Below are 15,261 nucleotides of genomic sequence, written 5' to 3'. Positions count from 1 at the left end.
TGGCAGACAGCACACCGTCCATAACGAGGCCTGTAGTTTGTTCTAAGTGATTGTAATGAGCGCAGATTATAACAGCGCATATAAATCAAACGCAGCAATGAATGTTGTGCGAGACATTCCGAGGATCATAAGTGGAGATACCACTCAGCTGTCACCTGTCTCCTTTCAAGCTGTGGCTTCCCACAATGCAGTTCACTCGTCATGCAGAACAGCAGGTGCTGTCCTCCTTAAGGTCTGGGTATCTCAGAACTTCATCTTTTAACAGATGTAGGTTTTTGTTTTTATTTTCTGTTAAATGATTGGTCTCCATGCTGTAGCCTCCCCTGGGAGATGTTAAACATACCTGTTTGAAACATTTGAAAGAGTTCAGTTGGAGACTTATTCAGATCTGTGAAAAGACAGAGAAATCAGAGCTTATTTTTTCCACAGATGGTTTATTTTCCATTTCAAGAATTCTTTGCTTTGTGCAAAGAAACCCTCGAGAAAACACTCTGGGACTAGGAGGTTTTTTTAAAAATATAATTCATTTTCTGATTGGGATACAAAATTTAATCGTCTTCAATTTTCCTATATGTTGCACCTTGAAAATCAACCTGTCTCTCAATCGAGTTAAAAAAAAAAAAACCTATGAGAATACTTGGAAAAAACATTTCCAAGCAAATGATTAGATATCTTGTTTTCATTCTTCCTAACCCTCTAACTCTCCCCAGCTCCCAGTTTATTGCAAGAAAAGATCAGGTCTGCACAAATGTGGCCTCTCACTTGTAAAAACAAGGCAGTGTTGTGTTACAGATTAGTTTATAAATCCCCAGTGGCTTCACAGTTCAGTGCCTACAGCTGCTGCAGATGGGCCTGGGTTTTTGTCTCTTCGCGGTGCTGCAGCCGGCAGTTGAAGGAGAAAATGGAATGATCAGGTTATTAACATGGAGGCCGTGAGGAAGAGGCTGCACAATGAGAACAGCTGGTGTTGCTGTCTTGGCTGATGCAGCGGAGATAATCAAATCTTGCCTTTTTTTGGGTAAAGGCAGAAGACACAGTGGAGAGTTAGACAAACAACGGCTTGTGATATTATAAGGGGTTTTTATAATGCATGTCAGGAACTTTCATTGGCTTACAAGTTATGATACAGAATTTGTTGAGATTTGGGATTTATTTTTCACAAAGTCATTTGTGATTGCTTACGCACCTTTTTAGAAAAATTCTTACTCTTTTGCAGGAGGCGTGTTGTGGGACAGTACTGGTTTTTAAAATTAGCAACATAGCTTAGAAATGATGGGTTAGAAAGCTACTGGGTAAAATATTTTGACATGAGTCAGTGAGCGATGTTGACAGCATCCTCTGTATTATTTTCATATAATCCATCATTATTTGCATTACATTTTCTTTCTCGTGCAGTTGCGAGCGAGAGAACATCCGGATGCCAGAGTTGGAAGGCAGACATTTGCAGGTGTGACCCGTCCAACTGCCTACCTTCCTGCAGGTGTGGCTGTGGCGGGAAGGTGATGGCTAAGAGGGCCTGGATCCTGAGGCCTTCAGAGGTTGAGCAGATATACAGTTTTTTTCATCCTAGCTAAGGTTGTTACAGAGGAGTTATTGATAATTGTGAGACTATTTCCTCCCTAGAGAAATCAGTGCTATTTATACTTAGGTATTTTTTCTTCTTTTAAACTTGCCATTTTATAATACATATTTGTTCATCTTCACTTTTTTTTTTTTTTTTTTGGAATGGAGAACTAATTGGGTAATTTTTGAAAATCGTAGTTGGCCAACATGAATGACTCTTTCTGAGAGTTGGATGGCTACAATCGTCCTTGAGTAGCTTTTATAAAGGAACCATAAATTTATTGAGAAAATATTCAGTAGGAAAAATGATAATTACCAAGACTGAAGATTCTCAGGTATTGGTATAACTGTAGGTGAGGTCTTTTGGTTGGTTTTCAGAGTTGTCAGGCTGTTTCAGTTATCTCCCCTAGGTTGGTGGGAACAGTTTTGACATAGAAATATGATAACGTGGCATGAAACCTGACTGCACTCAAGCACCCCTCTGCTGCTCTGCATTTAGAGATTAACGCAAGTGACCTTCTCTGTTTCTAGGGCTGGCTATGTGAATTGCTCCGCTGGAAGGAGAACCCCAGCCCGGAAAACCGCACCCTGTGGGAGAACCTCTGTACCATCCGACGCTTCCTGAACCTTCCCCAGCACGAGAGGGATGTGATTTATGAGGAGGAATCAAGACATCATCACAGCGAGCGCATGCAACACGTGGTCCAGCTTCCCCCTGAGCCAGTGCAGGTGAGCCACCCCTTCTCCCCAAACCTGAGCAGGGCTGTTGGTGCCAGCAACTGTCCAGGGTCAAAAGGGCACATCACCTCCCCTAGGAAGGTGTCTCATGCCATGTCCCCAAGGACAGAGGGCTCCGTTTTCACAGTCGGCATAGTGTGTGTGTGTGTGTGTGTGTGTGTGTGTGTGTGTGTGTGTACACAGGTGCACACACATGCACTCTGTTTCTCTCTCTCTCACACACACACACACACTCACATACACACTCACGACTGAGAAGCTGCTTTCCTGAGAACATTTTTTCTTGTGTAATTGTGAAGCCAGAACACTCATGAATTAAATCTCCCAATTAGAAAACAGTTCACCTTTTCCATCAGTTCATTTTCTAAAGAAAAAAACTGTGAAGTATCCAATGAATTGATTCAGAATTCCTCAAGGAATGTTTCATTAGGCTGAGGAAAAGAAATATCCACATGAGCTAGGAAGTGCCACTGCACTCAGGTGAACCTTTGAGAGCAATTGTGATTGGTTCTTAGAATTTGAAGATGAGTTCCGGCCATCTTTGATTCCTTCTCTTTTAGAAGTCCACCTTCATTTGGGTTGCATGTTTTGTTTGCTTAGATTTTGCTGTCATTGAAAGAAATAATACACTTCATTCTGAGAATAATTGACTTTAATTACTGACTCATAGTCTAAAGTCAGCTACTTTCAGGAAGAATTATTAAGGAGGGTTTCTATGGCTCCACCCCTTCAAGTTGTGCCATAAATGGTTTTGGTAGGTTATCAGATTTGTCCTCCGGCCGAGGGCCACCAAATAAGATCCTCTAAGGCCCTGCTTCTCCTTTTGTGTAGTAAGAAGAGAATGGTTGAGGCAGCAGTGCATGCATGTGTGCATATGTGTGTGATGAATGGAAGATGAGAATGAAGGAAGGGTGAGGCGTGGCTTCTTATTTATTTATTTATTTTGCTTTTTAGCCCCCCCCCCCCCATGGCATATGGAAGTCCCCAGGCTAGGGGTTAAATCGAAGCTACAGCTCCTGGTCTACACCACAGCCACAGCACCTAGGGATCTGAGCTGCTTCTGTGACCCACATCACAGCTCACAGCAATGCCGGGTCCTTAACCCACTGAGTGAGGCCAGGGATCGAATCCGCATCCTCATGGATCCTAGTTGGGTTCGTTAAGCACTGAGCCACAAAGGAGAGTCCCAAAGTGTGGCTTCTTGATCAGACCTCGTGGGAGAGGTGGTGAAGGTCAAGATGAAATTCCCTGCTTGAGATTTCCTGTCTCCTTTCCTCTCGCTCCACCCTCACATGCCTGGAGTTCAAGAAGCCAGAAGTCAGTGGGTCCATTATATCACTTTTCATTCAAACGTTGACATCTCACTCAATGCTCTCATGCTTTCATCAGTCACTTTCATCTGGATGAATCACCCAGATCATTAGACTCATGAATTCATAAAACTATTAGCACCTACAGGAGTCTCTCATATATCTTCGGTGAACCCAGAGTCCGGTGCCGGCAAGGGGTACTTGGTTAATAAGTAGGAGAACCCACTCTCCTGGCTCTAGGCTAGTGCTTGGCTGATGCATTCCTTAGACCTGAGCCCAAGTCTTCCCCTTTAGGACCAGCCTCTTCTTGCCTCCCCCTTGTCTTTTCCTGGCTGGGGCTTCATCCAAACATCAGGGCACCTCCCTAGGGACACTTACTAGACCAACATGCTGAGTCACGTGGAGCAGTAGTTTTTAGATTTTGAAATTTAGAAGAAATTAAAATTAAAGAGAGGCCCATTATAGGTTCACCAACCTTTTAGAAAATAAATTTACTCAAAAAATTCAAGGGCGGCTCTCATTTATTAGTCATATATTCCATGCAATAAAATACTTTTTAATAACAAATTAATGAAAAGAATAGCTTCCTAGAAAAGATCTTACAAACATATAAATTTAGCCACGTGAGAAACTCACCATCACCCTTGTTTTTCTAATTTTGTTGTGAATTGGTCCAAACTTCTATGTTGAACCAGTGTAGGGCTGACTGGCTTCAGGGAATTGCTGAGTTTGTGTGGACTTTTCATTCAGGGCCCATCTTAGTCAATCTAGGCAAAGTAGAAACAGAACAGGAGTGAAAAATTGATTTATTATAGATATTAATAGCATTTCTTTTTTTATCATAGCAGGATGACAAAGTTGAAAATTTAGCAAACTGAGATAAGACTAATACCTATTCTCCATGAAAACGAGCACCTCCCTTCATGTGGATGATGGCTCCTGTATATTCCTGTCTCCACTCTTTGTCCAGAAATTCTCATCTCAATGAGGTCCCCGTGTTTTGTTTTTTAACTGACCAGTCTGAGTAAAGCAAATCTTAGAGGCAGACAGCCAGTTGATTTATGAGTTTTATTATCTTTTATGTTAGTATGTCAGATCTAGAGTGTGCTCACAATATTTAATGGCTAAGAAAGAGTCAGTCTGTAATTTTCCTTTTCAGGTTTAAGCACTTTGTGGCTATTACCATTAACTTCTGATATCACCAAGAGAATCCACTTATTTTATAAAAGGTTATTCCTATCACTCAGCTCTTAGCTAAAGAGTTTACAAATAAGGTAATTTTCTCTACATTGACTTTGTCTTAGCCATTGACCTTGATCCCATAACCGTGAAACTCCTCAGTACTTTATTTATTTATTTATTTATTTTACATTGTGCCTGTCTCTAAGTGATACTGCTTTGAATGATGCATTTATGTTTCTCAGCAAAATACAAATCTTTGGATTAATTATTCCAGTCAGGATATGAAAAATGAAGAGAACTTGAACCAGCCAACAGAACTCCTGAGACTGGAGAATAGAGTTGGCACAGCCTCTGTGACTTGAGGAGAACTATATTAAGAAAGATCCCAGACTACTAAAAAAATGTCCCTAATTGTCCAAAAGCTAAGCCATTGGCTTCAAGAGTTGGGTGCTTGTGCCCTTGTTATCAACTAAAATTTTAGGAAGATAAAATTGCTTACATGATTTAGGGATTTAAAAATTCATATGTTGGCAGTATTGTGGTGACATTACCTTTTGTCTAAGTAGTCAGAAAAATGCACCATTATTAAATTGTTGAGAATAGGCGAAGTAAGTGATGACTAAGTATCTGATATATGCAGCATATTACAATGTACACAGAAGCGCACCCCGCTAGTGGTTATGGAAGAGTGTCATTTAAATTTAAGTGGTTAGGGTACACTGTTACCCAGTTTTTCTTAAATTATAAAGATATGAAGCAATGACCTTTGGGCATATACCCACCAGATCACGCTGTCGAATTAGGGCTTAACAGATGTGCTGGATAAAAGAAGGAGCTTAGAATCACCCCCTCCCTGTTCAGTGCTTTCTGTGATGTCAGGAAGCCCCTTTAGAGTCAAAGCCTCTCCCTCTCAGAGGGAGGGAATTTTTCTTGCCCTTTGTTTGCAAATAGTTTACTAATTGGTAATCTTATATTGCATGCAGATGTTTCTTTTTTAAGTCCGTGAAAGATTTTAAAAATTTAAGCCTACATTTAGAAATAAGGAGATCTTACTTAAACTCCAGATTTCACCTAACAATCCAGAAAATTAGAAGATCTGACTCACTGAGCCATAGGCTGGAACTTATAGTCTCTGTTCAGGGCACACACTTGCCATCCTGCTGCAAGAGCCCTGTCGCCCACATGCTCTTTCCACATGCACATGTCCCATCCCATCCACTTCCTTCATTTAGGCCCCTCCTGTCCCATCACTTTCTCCCAGTGAGGCCAGGCTGCCCCTGTGTCTCCTGCATCTGAAGCTCCCACACCAAAGCCATGCATGCCTTTGCCCATGGTCTGACATCTTCTGTGGTAACCATTGTGTGCCATTCATTTTTACAATTCTAACACCTAATGAAGTCCTTTGCCTGCTTACTGAGAAATGCATATTTGGTGGAATTTCCCTTCGGGGCGAAGCTAGGTTATAGTGGGGCTTGGGGCCACTGAGGGGTATTGTCAGCCCAGAGGCTTGGGGGTCCTGGAAGAATGAGGTGTTATTTTCCTTAGGAATTCTGATCTCTCCAGATGATGGAGATTTGATGTCATATTGAGTTATCCCATTTTTCTAGTTTTCCTTCTGGTATTCTAAGTCTCTTCGGAAAACTCCGTTTCAGTCCTTGCTATCTAGAAGGAGACTTTCCAGGCTCGAAACACTCTTTATAAACTAGATTCACCTACACTATCTATCTACACTGTGGATCCTCAGCAGGGGCAATATTGTCCCCAGGAATAAAAATTGATTCTTGGGAAATGTAAAAATCTCCAGTTTAAATTGTTTATTGCTCTCCAAATGGACATAGTACATAGAGATATTCTGTATACTGGGGAATGTAAAAATCTCCAGTTTAAATTGTTTATGGTCCTCCAAATGGACGTAGTACATAGAGATATTCTGTATATCTTTAGTTGAATTTCATGACATGGGGAGAAATGAGTAACAAGAAATGCCTAAAAAGACTCCTTTAGGGAGTTCCCGTTATGGCTCAGCAGAAACGAATCTGACTAGTATCCATGAGGATGTGGGTTCAATCCCTGGCCTCGCTCATTGGGTTAGGGATCCAGCGTTGGTGTGAGCTGTGCTGTAGGTCTCAGACAAGGCTCCTATCCCATGTTGCTGTGGCTGTGGTGTAGAGGCTGGCAGCTATAGCTCCAATTCAACCCCTAGCCTGGGAATTTCCATATGCCATGGACGTGGCCCTAAAAAGCAAAAACAAACAAACAAAAAAACACCACCACCGCCACCACCACCATAAAACTCCTTTAGAGAATAATAGTGAAAAAAAGTTGCAAAATACTAATACACGTATAGATAGCACAAAGAAGGCCAACATGGGTGAGATGAGCTGGTATGGCCAACTAAAACATTCCATGAAAAAGATGAAATAAATTCCATTTTTTTCACACCAAAAGGTTGGAGACAAAATTATTTCTTGTGGCTGTAGTGATTTTCCCCCTAGTGCTTATTACAACCCGAGGCCCTGTAGTGAATGGATATCCTCAACTTAGAATCAAAAACTAGTTAGGTCAGGGTATTCATTATTACCAACTCCATTTTACAATTGGAAAAACTGGAGCAGAGACGAAGCGCTTTGCCTGAAGCCAGACTCGCCGGCTGAATGAAAACACAGGCGTTTTTGGCATCCAGTCTTTCTCCTGACCACACTTCTCTCTTAATGCAGTAGAGAAGAAAGGACATTGCTCATGCTATGACTAGGTCACTGAGTGGGGTTGATTAGGGAGCATTTGCCAAATTGTTCATGTCTGTGTAGTTTGTGCTTTATTGCTTTATTATATTTCCACCACAGTGTTTCCATGGGTTATTTTGTAAGTTCAGGAATTCTGAGCTTGCTGCTGTGTGGTTTTCTGACAAGTACTTGTTTTAAAATTCCATGCCGTACACTGAGTAAGAATGTGAGACCTGGTGGATGACAGCTGACACCACACTGTACCTCAGCTCAGCTCATCTGAATTGCTGCCCACTGGGGGTTCTCAGCTACCTAATCCCTGTGCTGATGTCAACCAGTGGTTCTCAACCAGGGGTTACTTTGCCGCCATAAGATATCTGGCAGTATTTGGAGACATTTTTGGTTATTGTAACTTGGGGATGCTACTGGTATCTACTGGGTGGAGGCCAAGGATGCTGTCAAATGTCCCATAATGCACACAACACCCCCTGCCCCCGCCCCCGTCCCAAGGACTTGTCTGTTCTCCATGTCTGCAGTGCTGGGGCAGAGAGACCTGGGTAGACATAGGTCTTTCTGTTTTGCCTGACAGTAAAAGAGGAAACAGTCATAAGTATCTCCGAGACTGATTCTGAGCCTTTCCTATACCAAATCCAGTAATAAGAGTGATGCTGTGATGGTTCTACTTCTTTCCTGGAAGCTGCTGGCCTTCTAAGGAGCTAGGCTTTCAAAATGTGAGATTTTCATGTCGTCTTCAAACCTTGTGAAAAACCGAAAAAGAGGATGGTGATTTTTATCTGCTTTCCTCTGTGAGAAATGGAAGCTTAGAGAAGTTAAGTTAACCTGCTCAAAGTGGGACCTTAAATCCATATTTATGTGCCTTGAGGGGCTGTCTTTTTCTCTGTGATGGAAAGAACTGCTAACCGTGCAGCAGCCAGTCTTCCCTGAATACTTGCTGTTAGCGGTCTTTTGCTAGGCAAACCTGTTTATGTACGTTATTTAACTTTTAATCATTCTACTGAATGGATCTGGCTTTGTTAGCTTCTATTTTGCAGGAGAGTCAGTGCAGTGAAATCTGTAACTCACTGGTGTGATGTTAAAGAAGTGATACGACTGAAATGTTTACTTTTCACCAGGTTGCTCTGGCCTTTTTTGAGATCGCTTTGGAATGTGACTCTCATTGCTCATGTTTAAGGGTATTTGAAATCTATGATTAAGCACTGAGAATTTGATCATGCCTTTCTGCTTCAGCTGTAGGTATGTTTTGATTTGTGAATTTGCTTTCAAGAGGACATGGTTTAAGAAACTAAATAAGCTAATTAATTAATCAATTAAGGATGTTTGCAAATTCTTTAACCAGGTTACTAGAATTTCTCCCACCTTGGATTCATTCCAAGCTCCCATTCAAAGCCTGCTGTCTGAATGTGGCTTTAGAGTTTTGAAACCCTTTGTGAGGAGTTGTGCAGATGGACACTTGCCATTTGAAATGAAATATTACAGCAGTTGGGTATAAGTAGGTCCTCACTTGGGAAAACTCTGGAAGTCCCTGACCATTGGTCAAGGAGCCACAGTAGTCTTTTTCATATTAATATTATTTATCCTGCGTACATTTATTCAACTTGAAAAGCATTCTTCATTTCTTTGTTACCAGTTAGCTTTTCAGCACATCTAAACTTTTTAATTTGTCACCAGGAAAATAGAAATATTTGGAGGTCATTTACAACTAACTCTTTTTATGCTAAAATATGGACATTTTCCTCTTCAGCTTCTTCCAAAGTGTAGTGAACAGGTTTCCCTCGATGACAATGTCAGAAACTCGTGGCGTTCCCATTGTGGCTCCTTGGGTTAAGAACCTAACACAGTATCCATGAGGATGTGGGTTTGATCCCTGGCCTCCCTCAGTGGGTTAAGGATCTGGCATTGCTTTGAGCTGCGGCATAGGTCGCAGATGCAGCCAGATCCCGCGTTGCGGTGGCTGTGGCATAGGCCAGCAGCTGCAGCTCTGATTCGACCCCTAGCCTGGGAACTTCCATATGCTACAAGTGGGACTATAAACAGAAAAAAAAAGAAAGTCAAAGAATGGCCTTAGAGTGGGTAGCAGGTAGATTGGACATTAATTATAGCTTTGTTTTCTCTAGAGATTTAGGCAAGTTGCTTGCCTCCTTTTTAAACTTAAATTTTCGTAGTCTTTTGTTTTCTTTTACAAGATAGAAATTCCAGCATTATTACTGGAGATATCATAAAATAAATTAAGAGTGATAGACTTCATGAAAATAGAGGTGTAGGACTGTGAATATGGGTAGGTTTCTCTAAACCTGGTACTTGGAATTCAGCAGCTGCAGTTCATGGATTCATCCTTTTACTTTTCTAGCCTGGATATAACATACCTCCTCCCCATGTCAGCTTCATCCTGTTATCAAGCTTTTCTTTCTGCCATCATCAGTTTACCCTTTACTGTCTATTTTGTCTGCCATATGACTGCTACTTGCTACTCATGGTTCCTCTGAATTATAACTCTACCTTCTCAAAGCCTTGGCCTGCCCAAGACCTCTGTTCTGTCTACCTCATGACTTTTCTTATGCCTTTATCAAATCTAGCTTCCGTTACCCACTCTTTATTTACGACTTTAAATTCTTATAAGAGAGATTAACTAGTCCACCTTATCCCCATGAAGGCAAACATTGCTGACATTTATTCTAACCAGTAATACGAATGCTTAGCTTGGAAAGCACTGCATTATAGAGAAAATTTCCTCTTCAGCTTCTTGGCACAAGGTTAAAATAATCTCAAGGAGAATGGGAAGTAGAAAGCTAGTTGGGTGCAGACCACCTACAAGATCCCGTGAATGGCCTGTCCTTGGGCTGGAAAGTTGGGGCCGTTGAGTAGCCCTGCATTTATCAAGGTATATGGTAGCAGGTATGATTAACAAGGCTAATATAAAATTCTCCTATCAAGGGAGATTTATGTGACTTTTTAAATGTCCAGTGCTGTGTACATGTAAACAGTAGGAAACCAATGCCTAAGAATAATTTTAAATATGTGTGTATCCAAAGTGTTATTTCTTTTTATTTCATTGCAGTTTTTCTAACCTGTGTCAGGTACATCCATGGTATCAGCCACTGTGCTGTAGATCCTAATCTTTACTGATATACCCCTTGTTTTTTCAGATCCTAAAACTGACTAGAAGGCACTTTGCCCAGTGCCACTCTGTGGGTAAAGGTAAGAAGAGGATTAGCTGTCACTTCCATCGTTTCAAGTCCTCCTTACCGATACAGATTTCTGCACTGCTCAGTGCTCAGAAACCACTAGCATCACTCATTTAAATTATGTTTCTTTATGTGTGTGTTTAAAGGTTTGGGGACAGCAGGGTATTCCTCATTTATATGGTCATATTCTTTTCCTTCTGGTGAAATTAAATGAAAGTAGGTATATTGTAAAACCTTTAGCACCTTGGCCTTTCTTGATGTTCTGGTAGGAAAATGAGACTAAACATACCACTTTTGAACATAAAGCGTGGTTGTCTTTTAAAAGTATATATAGGCGTTCCCATTGTGGCTCCATGGTTAACGAATCCGACTAGGAACCATGAGGCTGTAGGTTTGATCCCTGGCCTTGCTCAGTGGGTTAAGGATCTGGCGTTGCCGTGAGCTGTGGTGTAGGTCACAGACACGGCTCAGATCTGGCATTGCTGTGGCTGTGGTGTAGGCCGGCGGCTACAGCTCCAATTGGACCCCCCAGCCTGGGAACCTCCATATGCCGCGGGAGCGGCCCTAGAAAAGGCAAAAAGATAAATACATAAATAAATAAATAAATAAATAAATAAATAAATAAATAAATAAATAAATAAAAGTATATATATATATATATTGCTATGGACTTGTTAGGGGCTGTTGTGGTTCTTGTTCTGTTGGCCAACTCAATGTGGCTTTTTTATCCTTCCCTATGTATTTCCCTCCAGCCTTCCTTCCATCCTCTTTTCTTTATTTTTAGTAATCTGAAACCCTTTGAAAAAAAAAAAAAAGAACTTAGGGTAATGGCTGATACATTTTGTGAAGGAGCAAACTGTTTAAATCTGAGCAATGTGGAGCAAATAGAGAAAGAGGAGAGGCAAAAAAGACCAAGTCAGTGCATTGAAATACATCCTGCCTTCTCCCCCACCCACAAAAAAGACAGGTAAACTGAAGGTGCTTGTGGATATTGATGTGTCATTACTCTAATGAAGAACCTTTTCATATTTCATCTTTGAGAAGGAGAATATCTTCCTTTATACTTTTAAAGATATCTAGCAAGGTCTGCTTTGGGTAACGATGATTGAGGTTGGTTGAAAAAACTTTTTTAGGCCCCACATCACAGATGTGATTGAGAGGTTGCCCTTCTTATTCTAATATTTTCACTTATTTAACAAATACTGGTTGGGCTCCTTCGGTGTGCCACCACGCACCATTATAAAATGGTAAAGAAAACAATTTCACATGTGTATTGAGCAGCTTTCCCCTTTACTCACATAGATTGCTTTTTAAATCAAACTTCATTTCCATGTGGTTTCCGTGCCTTAATCTAGAATTCAGGAGTGCCAACTAGGAACCATGAGGTGGTGGGTTCGATCCCCAGCCTCACTCACTGTGTTAAGGATCTGGCATTGCTGTGAGCTGTGGTATAGATCACAGACTCAGCTTGGATCCTGCATTGCTGAGGCAGAGGCCAGCAGCTGCAGCTCCGATTCAACCCCTAGCCTGGGAACCTCTATATGCCTTGGGTGTGGCTCTAAAAAGCAAAAAAAAAAAAAATCTAGAATTCAGGCCATAATTTAATGGAATCCATAGGTTGTATTCCTTTCTCTGATCCTGATCTTGAGAACCATCTCTTCTCTTCCATTTTTTTAGCTGTTTTCAGAATGTACCAGGGAATGTCTTTAAAACACATTGAGCCTCTCAGAGATGATAGTACCTGGCTGTTGGAAGGTACCAAAGCTGACAGCTCTTCTCAGTCTCTTCTCTAAAGTCCAAAGTGATTAACAGAGTTCTACAAAGAACTGCATGTGTAGATTAGAAACCCTGCATGGCGTTTTTGAAGATGGTTTTGATGGAAAATAGATGGATAATAAGTACGTCCACTTCACCTCTAATTTCATCCCGACCACACAGACAGACACTTCTTTTTTTCTGTCCTGGTCATGTTCTTTCTCTCCACCCTTGATCACTCTTGGGGTGATATCTCCAAGTGGCACCTTCTTACAGGGCACTGGGCTAATTCATTGTTCATACTTGAACTGGCCACTGGGCTCATTGGACATGTGTTGATAAAGCTGGGACCTTTGGAAGGTCAGGTATGTGAACCAGTCCCTCTTAGTAATAAGCAGTTGTGGCAGAAAAAAACATGTGTTATTCTAGGACTGTGGGATTCTGCTTGTCACCATTGCTTTAAAATTTCTTTTTCTTTTTTTACTTTTTAGGGCCGCACCTGCGGCATATGGAAGTTTCCAGGCTAGGGGTCAAATAGGAGCTATTGCTGCTGGCCTACACCACAGCCACAGCAACGTGGGATCTAAGCCTTGTCTGTGACCTACACCACAGCAGCACCGGATCTTTAACCTATAGAGTGAGGCCAGGGATCGAACCTAAATCCTCATGGGTACTAGTCGATTCGTTTCTGCTGTGCCACAATGGCAACTCCCTAAAATTTCTATTGGAATGTTTCTTATTCATAGATGATTGTTGATGTGAAAGATATTTGTCATCTTTGCAGAAGCAACAAAAGTGACATCTGGAGAGAAGGGCTTCCCCATGTGAGTGACCTTCCTGCCATTCAACAGTTTAGTCAGAGCAGGGCTGCTGATTTTATATACTTTGATTCAGGCCTCATTGCTCAGTCAAGTTCATAAATCTGGGAGATGATTACAGCTGAAAAAGACTATTAGGGTAGCTTGGGAAGCTAAGTCCTAGTTGCCTTTCTGAGACCTAGAAGAGAAAAATGTTTTTATTTTATTTTATTTTATAATTTTTTTTCCATTATAGTTGATTTACAGTGTTCTGTCAATTTCTACTGTACAGTAAAGTGACCCAGTCATACACACACACACACACATGAACACATTCTTTTTCTCGTGCTTCCCACAGAGCTATTGTTTGGTCTACTTGGATAAGCTCTTTGATAATACATATCAGTTACATTTAAAAAGGAAAGAAGGCAGCCACAACTCAGGGACTGGAAGAACAGACTTGCAGTTGCCTTCTTTCCTTTTTTAATGTAACTGATATGCATTGTCAAAGAGATTATCCAAGTAGTCCAGAGGATAGCTCTGCGGGAAACATGAGAAGAGCATGAATAAAGAAGAGAAGGTACTGGGCCTTCAGAAGACTTGGGTGTGAATTCCAGGGCCACCACTGGAATTAGCACTCTCTGGTCTTGCAGGTGCCACTTAAATTTTTTTGAAAATAATGATAATCCCAAATCTATAGGGTTATTTGAGGCTCACATAAGAATGTGACTCTGTGAAAGGCACCTGAGAAATGATAGTAGTATCTGAGCATTATTAGTATTAATATTAAGGATAAAGTGAACAATTTTATGTAAGGGTCTACGGTTGAATAGGGATGGGACTAGCGTACAGTTTTTACAATTAGCAAGACCTGAATGTGCCTTGCCTCTGTGTATGTGTTGTTCAATTGTTTTGAGATTGAGAAATTCAGAGCTGTCTGGTTTTATCTGATCTTTCTACATTTCCAAACTCTTTTAAAAGTCATTATAAGTTATTTAAAAGTAGGCAAGAACTTTTCTTCTCCTCTCTGAATAAAATCCCTGTAGGGTATAATACAAGGCCATTGGATATGACAAAACTAAGTTACTACATTTTTTTTTTTTTAATGGTTTTAGCCTCAGAAAAGCAGATAGACTACTCCATTTCTGGATGATCTCTAGGATTTCTGCAATACTTTATAATCTACAAAGTTGTGAAGACCCATACAGTGATGATGTTTTAGTCTCTTTGGTCCAGTATTAAATAAGCATCTAACCACATCAGCAGCTCTGTGCTGGCCTCTGATGGACTCAAACAAAGGAAATGAAATTTTCTCTGGTCTTGAGTAGCTTGAAATGAATACAGCCTTTTGCACAGTAGGCTAGCTGTTGGTAAGTTGAGCAGAGATGCAGGATCACTAAAATCTTAGGATAGTCTTCAATGGGTCCCACATACTGAAAATACTAATGGGTGGTTTTCATGTACGTGACTCAATTCCTGGCATTACGAACTGAAATTCTACCTCTTTCCCTCCTAAATAAGCAAGTGAATAGGAGAAGTATGTATGAATAGTATCATTGTAGATGGAATAGAATCAATTCTAATTCACCAAAAATAAAATAAAGATTAAAATGTAAAACATTTGCAAATTTTGTTATTGGTGGTAAAAAATTATTTAAAGTTCAGTTCACAACAAATGTGTAAAACTTGGCTCCATGATTGAACCACAACCACCTGATGATAAATATAACCATTTGATTTTAACTTCAGAAAATTGTGATGTCTTACATAAAGGTAGAAACAAACATAAGTGCTTCTTTTGAAGACAGGACCTTCCGATTATCATTTTTTAAAGCACATTTTAAGTAATGACTGGGATTTGCTTAAATCTGAGTGTAGTTAAAAAGCTGAAAAATTCTCAGATGCTAAAAAATTCTTCTGTATCTGTTAACCCCTACGTCTTTCTAGTCATTGTTTCAGAAACTTGAGCATCTTGTAAAGAAAGAAACTA

General features: G+C 40.6%; 1 protein-coding gene across 11 annotated transcripts in view; it reads left to right on the top strand.

The window, feature by feature from the left end:
• The window catches only part of SATB2 (SATB homeobox 2), a 209,590-nt gene that overhangs the window by 168,280 nt on the left and 26,049 nt on the right, over positions 1-15,261 (top strand). For all 11 annotated transcript variants that reach the window (XM_021076069.1, XM_021076076.1, XM_021076074.1 and 8 more), the window contains one exon: positions 2,095-2,292. In XM_021076069.1, the coding sequence (XP_020931728.1) occupies positions 2,095-2,292 (198 nt within the window). The remainder of the gene's footprint in view (positions 1-2,094; positions 2,293-15,261) is intronic.

The sequence above is a fragment of the Sus scrofa genome, chromosome 15, assembly GCF_000003025.6.
Source record: "Sus scrofa isolate TJ Tabasco breed Duroc chromosome 15, Sscrofa11.1, whole genome shotgun sequence".
NCBI classification, from domain to species: Eukaryota; Metazoa; Chordata; class Mammalia; order Artiodactyla; family Suidae; genus Sus; species Sus scrofa.
This window is presented reverse-complemented; position numbering and strand designations above follow the sequence as displayed.